Below are 12,126 nucleotides of genomic sequence, written 5' to 3'. Positions count from 1 at the left end.
TTATTCGTTGTTGTTGATTCTGCAGATTCTGATTGGCTTGCATGGCTTAATTGCGCTCGACGGCGTATTTATGCATTTTGATGTAAACGACAACTATTTTGAAAAAAATATTGTGTGCACAATGTTATTTTTGAAAACGGAGGGGGGGGAATATTCGTTTCTATAAATACCCTGCTACGTATAAACGTGGCCTCAGTCGTGGCAGAGACCACTGAACCATTGAAAGCACGACGAAATCCCGTTTTCAGGGTAATGGAAACTAATACATTTGAAATACATTTCTCCAGAAAGTAAATAAGGCATTCTGCTGACACCATTACGACTGCATTTATGGCTGCTAAAGAGCAAGTATTTGTACTTATGTAGTATTAGGAATAACATTAAATTAAGATGACTTGTGTATTGCAGGAAAACAAGCAGCGAGTGATTTATAAATATAATGATACCGGCCTAAGCGATGGCACCAGATACGTTGATTTAGGCCTACTTGTTACCCTGTTACACCATTTAAGGATGGGCTGGACTTCCTCAGCTTGTCAGAGAGAAGTCTCTCTCCCGTTTGATGTGGGAGCTCAGCTGAACCCCTGGGGTCTAATTAGGAACAGAAGAGAGTTCTGGCTTTGCTGCTGCCTGGGCCGGTGCGAATGGCCGACACCAAGCAGATATCTGACAGCAATTAGACTGGCACACACGCAAGCACACACACTCGCAGGGAAAAGATGGTGAAGAGGGAAAAAAACATGCTTATGGATATAGCCAACAAGTGTAAAAATAAACACATACTTTGTTTTACTATATATATATATCCACAATTGACACAATGACAGTGTTAGCTTTCCATTTGCACCCACTAATAGACCAGGATCTATTGGTGTGTGCAGAATTATTACCAATAAGAGATGTTCGCAAAGTCTAATTAAAACAAATACAAATCTGGGGCATGAAGATGAAATCCCCTGCAAACATTACCGCTCACAAAATTATACGCATCGAAAAAAGTGTCCCGCTGTCACAATTTGGCTGGACGACAACTTTTGAGGAAAGGGAGACACTTAGTGGCTAGTCTATGAAACAACATGTTGTTACCAAAGCTTCAAACGACGACCCAAACCGTTACCGTACGGCGTGACTCACCGCAATCAGGAAGCCATTGTCCGCCCGTAGTAAGTGTTCAGACTGCATGCATCTGCGCCAAGGCATGCATCTGCGCCGTTCTCACTATTCGTACACCGCGTCTGTGGACATTCGGCCGTCTCTCCTCCGTCATTGTCGGGGAGAGATTGCCGGTGTGAATGGAAGCATCACACAGACGTCTCGCGTCATCATGAACCCTGAAATGTGGCTTCCCTTCTAATTAGCAGCCTGTCAAAATCTGTTTTTCAGGAGAATTCACTTTGTCGTGTGTGTGTGTGTATGCTTCTCTGTGTGTGTGTGTGTGTGTGTGTGTGTGTGTGTGTGTGTGTGTGTGTGTGTGTGTGTGTGTGTGTGTGTGTGTGTGTGTGTGTGTGTGTAGGCCTACGCGCAGGGGGGGGATGTTATCATTCCAACAGCGTAAGAATCATCTATTTTCTAAAATGTTCCGGTCACTGTTGTTTTCAATTCAGAGGACGTGTTTCCTCCATAACTAATGAAAAAGACAGGAGTTGCAAAACGCCCGCTCCTCTTGGCAGACGTCTAGGAGGGTGGGCGTCTTGTATCCGTAAATCACAGCTCGGGTTACACACGTCCTCTCCCACTCCCTCCTATGGGCGTCGGGAGAATCCATCTACAATAACACGACGCTGCTGCCACTCACTGCGTCGCCCCCGGTCACGCTTTGATAACCTTGCAAACTCACTCAAGTTTTCCCCCTACTCAACTCCATCCGTTATCTCCCCAAATGTTCTTATCTGGGTATTCATAGTGTGTGTGTGTGTGTGTGTGTGTGTGTGTGTGTGTGTGTGTGTGTGTGTGTGTGTGTGTGTGTGTGTGTGTGTGTGGGGGGGGGGGGGGGGGGGTTCTAAGTTTTCAGTCCCTAAACGACTTTGTTCTAAAAGTTCAGAGTTAATGCGGTCAAAGTTATGTATTCTTTAATCGCGTCGAAGTATCGCTAAGGGGGAGTCGAGCTCGGAGCTTACTTTGTGTTCTGTGGTTTTCTCATGCCTAACACCCTCTTTACAATTGTTGTCAAAGGGGAACTCGATTTACTGGGAATAAGATACACAACATGAAGGGGTTTTATTGGGCTTATTGGCTTAGAGACCGCGATATAGATCCCATATGCCATTAGGGGGGAGCAAAGGCAAATATTAGAGGTAATGCTATAACAAAGCACATCTAAAACCACAGGTCGGTTTTAATCAAAGGTTTCACATGTGGCAATCAGAATGCAACCGTGCAGGTAAGTATGATGCTATCAAAGCACGTTATAATTCTCAAATGATGAAACATCTATACAATGCATTTAAATGCATTCCAGAAGGCAGAGAATCGATGAGCGATGGTCAACTGGTTTATGCCAACAGCTGGTTTATGCTAACGATTCTGCTGGCTTTAGAGAGGGAACACATGAGCCCAGCAGGCTAATTAAGCAAAGAGGGCTCTGTCAGTTGACACCTCCAGTGTCTGCCCGCGGCATCGCCTCCATTTCAATGGACAACTCTTGCAGAAAATGCAGCGACTTGCAAAGCACCAGCCCCCGGCCACCCCACCACCACCACCCGTGGATTCATTCTCCATTCCTCTTCACTGCCATTGATCTCATTGCCAATATTGCACTTAGAGAAACGGTGGCTCCCAGGCCGGCCCCGACCGGGCCCCTGAGTAATGGGACAACCCTGCTGGCTGTTGGCTCCGTGGTGGCCCACCTGCCTTCACTGTGTTTGCGTTGTTTGTTTTCACCGTCGGCTTTAAGATACATCAACCTCTTCCTCATGCCTGAGGTGTGGCGCTATTCTAATTCAGAGTCTCTGTATATGTCTCTTAATGTGTCTGCCCAATTCAGCGTCTATGCACTGGCTGGCTTAGCTCCAAGCCGACACGAATAGCAAATAAACGTTGCTTCTCACCTGTCCCACTGCCACCTTTATCAGTTGAAACAGTGTTTTACCCCTGGCCTGTGTCTTCTCACCCAATATATTCAACCTTCTTTCCGTGTCCCTGTGTATGCTCTGGCATTTCCCTCTCTAACTCTGTTTTTCTATGTACTTGAACTTAACATGCATGGTAAATGGGCTGCATTGATACAGCGCTTTTCTAACCAGGGGCCACTCAAAGTGCTTTACAATATTACCCAACCTTCACCCATTCATGCACACATTCACACACCGACGGCGGGGTCGACCATGCAAGGCGACAGCCAGCTCGTCGGGAGCAGTTAGGGTGAGGTGAGGTGTCTTGCTCAGGGACACCTCGACACTCGTCAAGTGTTCATAGACGCGCTTCTTGTAATGTCCTGGAGTCCTGTGTCCTATCTCTTCCAAGAGTCCGGCTCTCTTTCCAACTCTGCCTCAAAGCTCCATTCAGCCACCCATACTAACCCATGATTTGATATTTAAAGATCAGCCTCATGGTAATTGTTTAAAAGGAGACAAGTTGGTCCCCACACAACTTGCACTTAAATCACTACACAGCGTGTTATGGAGATAGATGTGTTAGTATCAGCTACCTGTAGTGTTTCTGGCACAGTAAAAAGCACTAAGCAGGCGATCCATATCCTAATGCAATAATGCTGAGCTCACAATGCGGCGTCCAAAGATGTATTCGCTGGATGCTGATTTATTCGGTCATGGAAAAGCATGCTGGCCTTGCTCAGATGGAAGCATGGAAGTATATGCATCTGGGTATTAACGAGGCGATCAATCACACAGCAGTTTAAACATTGTGAAGAAATGAGAGGGGGTTGCTGGGATCCACGTGGATAATCAAATAATGTCCCAGTGAGAAATGTACATGACCACTCCGACAATCCATCAACCGTCTCGTTTTGCGTAGCGTACAACGTCGCACACGGCTGACCCCTTTGTTCGTTTTACGGAAAGGCTGGTCGCAGGAAGTAACGATTACAACTCAACGAAATGACTCATCTTGACTCTTGCGTTAATCCAAGGGCACCAGAGGCCATCCTCAGAAATATTTATAGCGCATGTTTTTATTCGTTTTTCCCTACATTTCAGCAATCTACCATCTGTCAGCTTCGACTTGTTTTCCTTGGTGAGTTGCAGCATGCTCCGTGAATTACTTTCATTACTGACTGCAGAGGGAATAATTGCGATTTGGGTGGTGATATTTTCTCTCCAGGACTTCTTAATATCAATGCACACAAGTCATTAGAGGGAAACATATGGTCCTGTTTCAAATGCAGTACTTGCAGGGTGGTAGTTTCCCATTTCGAGACACATTGCATACAGCCATAATAAACAATTTAAGATTACATTGGCAAACACTACAAACACCTATACGAATATATTTGCACTTCCAATGGTTTCAAACCGTGGCTGTACACAGCAAATGTTTTTAAGTATACGTGTACATGTGCTACCTAAGCACCCATTAAAAATAAATGTTATTACAGTGATGGTGTTATAACTGGGATAGCTGCGTCAAATCACCGCTCAATGTTTCCCATAATAAGCCCCTGGACACTCGTTGGTCTGTTTGAAGCACTCCCCTTAAACTACATTTCTCTTTGGCTTCTGTATATTTCTCCGGGACTACTTGTTGGCTGCGCGCAACACATTTAAAGTATTTTCTTTTTTTTCTTTTTTTGGTCACGATAAGCCAGTCGTCTGAATGCTGTTGTCCTCCCCTGTTCTTGAGGCCCTTTATATTCTGGTCGTTCACTGGACTTTGTGGTTTTTGTGCCCCCACTGTGCTCGGGGCGCCCCGATGGCTCACGGGGTGGAGCGCGTACCATTAAGGCTCAGTGCTGACCGCTGCGACCCAGTTTGATTCCTGCCGATGGTCCTTTGCTGCCTGTGCTCCCCTCTCTCTTCCATACCTTCCTGTCTATCTCACTCTATCATAAAGCATAAAAATGCCAAAAAAAAACTGTTTATCCCCCTCCTAGAATGAACCAAGGTCCTTGGACAATGGGGAGTCCATTGCTCAGACGGTGAGCAGCCCGTTCTACTAATGGCTGTCTTGTACCTCCTCTAATAATGGCCTTTACCAACCTTCTGATCTAATAATGTCCGTCTTTCTAGCCACCTCCTGGTCTAATGATGGCCGTCATCTGTGCCGTGTTCCAATATCCATACTATCCGTACTTGCTAGCCTAAGTTGGAGTACGCGTAGGGCGTATTTTCACCAGATCGGGCGAAAATAAGTGAACTGAAAGGACCCGGATGGTGTACTCAAAACGGTCAAATCGTGTGTGGCGATGTACACTTTTCGCGCTCAACGGCAGCCATCTTAGCTACGTAGCGGAAAAGGGCGGAGCCAGGCTGAGCCAACGTCGGCGCATTTTCCACATAGCCTGCATTAATAGAGTCATTTTGTTGATTTTATAGCTTTTATAGCTTTTTATAGCTGCTAGGTGTAAAGAGTTCACCGCTCAAAGCGGGATGTTTATTGCGGGGGAGGAGCCGCGGCGGCAGTCGTGATCGTAATCGTAATTTCCGGCTAGTGCACCACAGAGTATAAGATTTGGAACAACACTGACATCTAAAAATTAGCGCACTTAGTGAGTGTGGATAGTGTACTTTGTTTAAGTGTACTGATGGAAGTATGGATATCGGAACACGGCACTGGTCTTATAATGGCCGTCTTGTGTCAACTCCTGGTCTTATAATGGTCTTGACCCACCTCCTGGTCCAATGATGGCCACTTGTTTCACCTCCTAGTCTAACGATGGTCTTGTTCCTCCTCCTGGTCTTCCAATGGCCGCCCTGTCTCCTGTACCCCAGTAGGTTGTTTTCCCACAATACTGCGGCCAAACCCGTCGTTCAACCTAAACTAGTCTTCCCACATCCCCATCCCCTTCCGGGCTCTGGACCGGCTCCTCATCTCTCCTTACGCTTAAAACCACACCATCCAGCACAAGGTCACATCGATTACATCATATCCCTGTGTATGTTTAACGATGGATCAGATTCCAAACATCAGCTCGTTTCTCCTGCCTTCTCTCCTCGGCGGATCTCCACGCCGCACTACTGCCGGCTGGGGGAGGGCGTACTCGCGCTCTGCCTCCTGTTGCTCACAACGCAATGCAGAACTCAGCTCCATGGCCCCCATATGTGCCAATATCTGACCGGCCGTTGATCGACCCTGGCTCCTACCCGGAAGAACCTTCCACCTGCTCCGCTCCAGAAGAATATTCCTAAGATAATCCTTTCTTTTCATGCGTCAACATTAATGTGCTCGGAGGGTTGGGGAGAGGTTCTTCATACGCTGGTTGTCGAGAACGTGAACAGCAGAACCTGAAAGGGGATCTGGAATCAAACCCATTTCCTGTGCGATCACCGTAGTCAATCAGATCCGTAGTCAGATCAAGGGGGGGGGGGGGGGGGAGTCCAGGCAGCCCCCATGAATCTTTAATTATCTTTTCTATACTTAGGCCTTCTGAGGGTCTCAGATTTCTGACATTTAGCTGAAATGTGCCCTTTGTTCATTACGTCGATAAGACAAGGTCAGATGACTGATACACCCTACCAAATCCAACACCTGCTTTTCGATGCAAGGTATTTCTTTATGCTATACTACGATTCTAACGATTTAACCAAAGATTCGGTAATATTCCTTACAACAAATTGATTTGTAATGCAAAGTTTGAAATGCCACAACTGGTTATTTTCATTTATTTATGTTAACTATATCTCCCTGAGAAGATAAACCAATTAATGGATGAGCAATTATTCCAAGTAATTTGCCTCTCTATTTCACTTGTGCTACTTCCCAAATAGATTGTGCAGCAAGCACATCTCCCGGCTATGCTTTCATCACTCAAATCAATGTCCCGTTTCATCGGAATACAATCCTCATCCGTCTCTGTGGGGGAACGATTGAATTCTCTTCAAATCTTGCTGACATCATTTATTTTGGTCTTGGGTCAGGATGTGTATTAAAACCGATAGCACCTGAATAATGTAAAGCTAAGGAAAACAACGATTGTCTAACAAAATAAGGAATTTATAAAGAATATTTAATTCTATGATATTCATTTGACTTAAACCAATAACAGATTTGCGGCAATCAAGGCAGCCCTCTGAGAATATTGCAGCATGAATAAAGACAATATATTCAAGTCTCACCTTGCATTACAATCAGCATATGCTTGTTACATAATGCATGCCATTAGCAGAGATTTAGTTGTGCCATATGGCACTTCAGTAGTTCCGATTCCAATTGAGAGAGAGTTTCAGAAGGGTTATTCAATATTAAGCTGAAACCAAATATTTCTATGAACAGAGTAAAAGGAAACCTGCTTTTGTCGTATGCAATCCAAAGAGGGAATGACACACTTGGCCACATCGTTGTAGAAACAACGTGTGCAGCTGCAGGATTTGAAACCGCAGTATAACCATGAATAAAATCACTGCATCGGAGAGCAGTAGTGATTTCGGGAAGCCATGTAATCGGGACGGCGTTGGTGGGGGGGGTTGTGGGTGCATACTCACGGCCGTAAAGTTTTCCGGCCCGCACTCCCGTCCTCTGTATCTGCAGTCCAGCAGCATCTCGTCGATGCTGTGACTGGTCCTCTGCACAAACTCCAGCATGTTAAAGGTCTTGCTCGGGAAGAACTTGCTGTTGTCCGTGGGCTGGCCCAGCGCCGCCATGAAGTCGTCAAAGTCGCCCTGCTCCACGCCCAGCATGCCGGCCATCCAGAAGATGTCGTTCTTCCGGATCTGGGACTTTCGGTAGCTGTTGTAGTTGCACATGGTGATGGCCGGGAAGTACATGACGGGGACGTCCATCTCGTCGAGGATGGTGACGTGGGGATACTGGTAGAACTCGATCACGCGGCCCGCCACCTGGTACAGGAAGCAGGAGAGCGAGGAGCTGAACGCCGTCGCCCACAGGAGCCGGCGGAACGTGACGCCGCCGGGCAGGAAGATGTGACTGAGGCCGTGCAGGGTGCAGTTGGCGCCGAACACGGTGATGTCGGAGGGCGGGCGCTCTTCTTCCTCCTCGGGAGCTCCCATTCTCTCTCTCCGGGGGGCAAGCGGCAACGGATCCCGAGAAAGTGGGTCTTGGTGCTCGAGGCGGAGGACTCTCGCTGTGCTTTGAGGGGGGAGCTGCACTGATGGTGGACGGGGGCGTTCGACACGACTTAAAAGGACGTCGCAAGGAGGATCCGGGAGGGGTCTGGTTTCTGCCACACCCCAGGGCAGAGGCGCGAGGGGGGGGAGGGAAGGAAATGTAGAGGTAGGCTACGAAACAGTAGACCAATCCTGAGTCAGATCTTACAGAGCCCACTGGAGCCCGGAGATTGGGTTTCGCTGTGATGGGAGAGTAGGTCCCAACGAGGCCAAGGGGGAGAGCTCCATCCGAATGGTCAAGGCGAGGCAGTGAAGACGCAGTGTCTTCAATCCACTGACCTCTAATTTGTAATGTTCATTTTGCTTCTCCAGGGACGATTGTGGAACGCACGCTATTTTAATTTGCGTCGCTTCAGTAACAAACACAGACTCACACACATTACTACCGCTGTGGTAATGGTAGGTTACCGTTCACTGGAATTGAGGTGTAAGTGCTTTGTCTTAAAATCAATTGAATGCTAACCAGATCATATTCTTTTTCATTGGCAAATTACATTTTATAAGCTGTCAAGGAGCCATTATTCACAATATACTCCTTTAATAGATGATAGCCAAGAGTATGTGGATCAGAAGCCGTGTGTAGAAACATGTTCCACAACATGCTTTTCAAAGTCCATGACCTTAATGGGGTTATGATGCTATAGACTATAGAGTATCTGGGGAAATAGGAGGATCGGATTGCCAGAGTTTTCATCCCTCCCATGGTATTTTCTGCTAATGCCTGTTATTGTGTGTTTACCCACAAGGTCAATAGAGCGGTGCGCCCATATTCCTGGGCAGAGTTGGTATTTACTTGTGGTGAGATAATTTAAAGGCAACCAAATAGATAGACAAAGCACGATGTGTAGAAAAAAAGGAAAGCACTTGCAGGGTTTTCTTGAGACACTACGGCACTTACACTGAAACCTTCAATAAGTTGAATTAGTCAATCAGCACAGTTGTTTGCATTTTCGCCTAAAAACACTGCTTATTGTCATAATTTCCATAATTATTCTTAACATTGATTCAGACTACAGTTTCTGTTATATTAACCTCTTCAACCCAAAATGACCCGTATTTGGATAAATCCCCTCCCCCTCCTAATTGTGAAGACGTTTTAAGGCTTTTAAACTTATGATAGAAAGCAGTCTTGTGGCACACCCCTAGAAAGATTAGATTCTGACATTTGAGTCTGTCCTAATCATTGTTAGCTAAACCGAAGACCATTCCAACCCCAAACAAAATAAAAAATAAGTTTGTATTTCATAACTGTGCACGTGCACAGCAATAGCAATCTTTCATCATTTGTACGTCACTCTGTAAAAAAATAAATAATCAAGAACAACATAACTTTCCCTTTTTACATCCGAAAACTATGTCTTACCTTTGTTGTTTTTGCGTTTAATCACATAAAACCACCATTAATGGATAATCCAGTTTCTGGGCCCCATTTAGAAATTAAACATGGTGTTTACAATTAATTTATCGTAGCCATCTGGTGGCTGTTTGGTGCAATGTGTTTGTTGGGCTTGCAGTCATTCAATTATATTCACCCTGATCTTGCAACAGATGTCAAGTGTCGGTATTGTGCAATGTGTTCTGAAGATGCATACCTGTTTGTGGCTTATCAAGTTTATTGTTATTTCGCATTGGTTTGCATTGGATTTATTGATTTATTTTGATATTTTGCATGAAACGACCTCTACTAAAACCTCTATCTTTGCTCTACTTCCCTTTATTGGCATTCAATATTGTCCCAGGTACTATAGGGCTACAGACTGATAATGCACTAGGTGGTATTTGATCTAAAATATTACATTTATGTCTGGTGGAAATTCAATATTCCACTTACTTTGTGTGCCAGCTGCAATTTTTCTAACCAAGTAGCTTTTTCACTTGCACAAAATCTCACAGGTGTTATCCATTTTTAAGAAGATAACCTGTAATGGTCCATTCCGTTGTGCAGATATACTCATACACTTTGGGTGTTATTTTAAAAAAAAATAACAGAAAAAATAGGCCTAGTGATAAAGCGGTTAAGGTCCTAGGGGGATACTCAATAAACAGTGGAGCTCCACCACATGCGCTAAGGTCCAGCGGTTGCCTCAACAACACCACAAAAACAAAATCAGCATTTCGCAACCAGCATCCTCTTACTCTGCCTGAGAACCTTCTCCAGCTCCCTGCTACAGTATGGGGAAGGAAGGGGTGCATTCCAACGTGTTTAGACTACTGATACGACTGGTATAAAAAATCCTTCTTGTCATCTGCCCTCTTTTGCATTACACTGGCTTGTGAGGGGAGAATGTCAGGGCCGGACTTCTGGAGCCACCAGAGCACATGCTATGGGTGGTTACACGGATGCCATTTCCAAGATGCCAAAAGGTCATTTAAACAGCGAGAGGATGGTTCAGACTGTGGAACAATTATGTTTAGAGTAAACAGAAACCTTTTGCCTCGGATGAAAGCAAGTAGAAAAGAAAATATGTACATTCCAGTTGTCTACTTTGAGACACTTTATGGAGGAAAAATAAAACTCTTTTTGCATAGTTCTGTTTGAGGAAGGTCAGAGCGCTGGGTGTAACACAACATAGAAACCTCAGAGCTGGAAACGTTTGGTTAGGAAATCTTTCTTGGCACATAATGGTTTTCGGCGGTGGGGGTTAAACGCCAGTCTCTCCGAGGCCCTCTCTCCCTAATCTACTCAGAGAGATGACCTCTAATGCTTTTCTTATATTCCTAGTGGAAACGACTATAAACTGCAAATGTTTCCAAACACATCCAACTTCTTTTAAAGATATACACAAGGTGAATCAATTATCTGATTTAGAACAGCCCAAAACAAACAAATACTAATACTATTTGTTGCCAACTGAAAACCACTGTTGTACTTGAATGTGACACTGAAGCGGACCCTAATTGTTTCAAATGTCAGGTCATATGTTTCATTAAAAGACATCACGGCCAACGCTGACTTGGTGGTCGAGAATTGGTGGTCTTGAAACATCAGTTGTGAGCAAACAGCTTATTTACCATTAAGAGATAAGTGGTTTCTCTTTATAAAGGACAACTGGAACCTAGTACTAGGACAATACATTTGACTGGAACAAACTGGTCTCTGGCAGACAACACTTTCAGATACCAAGATACCAGAGACGAAGGAATTGGTCAAAATATTGCTGTACAAATTGCATGAATCAGTAGTAGTATGAATCAAAATGTATAAGTGTGCAAAAAATATTGATAGTGTAGAGAGACACACGATCACTACAATATGATTGGAGAGAATGATTATTAATTTACAAATTAACAAATATGTGGTTTGAAAAGGCAAGAGAGGGATAAGATCATTAAGTATATTGCTGCTCTGAGACTCTACTAATGTCACTTGTCAATCAATGTCATCATTAACGATAATAACCAATTTTGACTACTTGGGACAATAAGCATCTTCTAGACTTGATGTACTATACAATATTCCAACGCAGAGATTAGCACACGACTTATTTGACAAATGATGTCTTAAGAGGAAAACAAGAAGGGTAAGAAAAGGGTAAACGTTAAACAGACAGATAAGGAAGACTGAGTCTTCCACAAAGGACATGTATTGATTTGGTTCAATGATGCAGTACCCATGATGGTTGGGACCTGTTGCCGTGCCAAACAGTAATGGCAGAACCCCCTCCACCACATTATGTAATGTTCAAATCCATACTGGGGGACCAAGTCGTCCGCCACAAGCACAGAGATTTCATAAGCTGCCAAAGTAATCACAATGAGTACAAAGTCCTCACTGTGATTACTTCAAAGCTCCCTGTTAAAAACACACTTCAGTCCATCCAGAAGAGCAATTAGCTGTATGCGGCTTTATGGAGCATGAAAGGTGACTTTCTCCCCCAAAATCTCTTTT

The 12,126-nt window shown here is 44.7% G+C and overlaps 1 protein-coding gene across 3 annotated transcripts in view; it reads right to left on the bottom strand.

The window, feature by feature from the left end:
• The window catches only part of asic1c (acid-sensing (proton-gated) ion channel 1c), a 73,947-nt gene that overhangs the window by 21,916 nt on the left and 39,905 nt on the right, over positions 1–12,126 (bottom strand). The window contains exon 1 of one of the 3 annotated variants that reach the window (XM_060058234.1): positions 7,596–8,253. The exons of the other annotated variants lie outside the window; for them this stretch is intronic. Coding sequence (XP_059914217.1) covers positions 7,596–8,120 — 525 coding nt within the window. The 5' untranslated portion in view covers positions 8,121–8,253. Of the gene's footprint in view, positions 1–7,595; positions 8,254–12,126 lie in introns of those variants that run through there. 3 annotated transcript variants of the gene reach the window in all.

Source organism: Gadus macrocephalus, chromosome 8 (assembly GCF_031168955.1).
Source record: "Gadus macrocephalus chromosome 8, ASM3116895v1".
Taxonomy (NCBI): Eukaryota; Metazoa; Chordata; class Actinopteri; order Gadiformes; family Gadidae; genus Gadus; species Gadus macrocephalus.
This window is presented reverse-complemented; position numbering and strand designations above follow the sequence as displayed.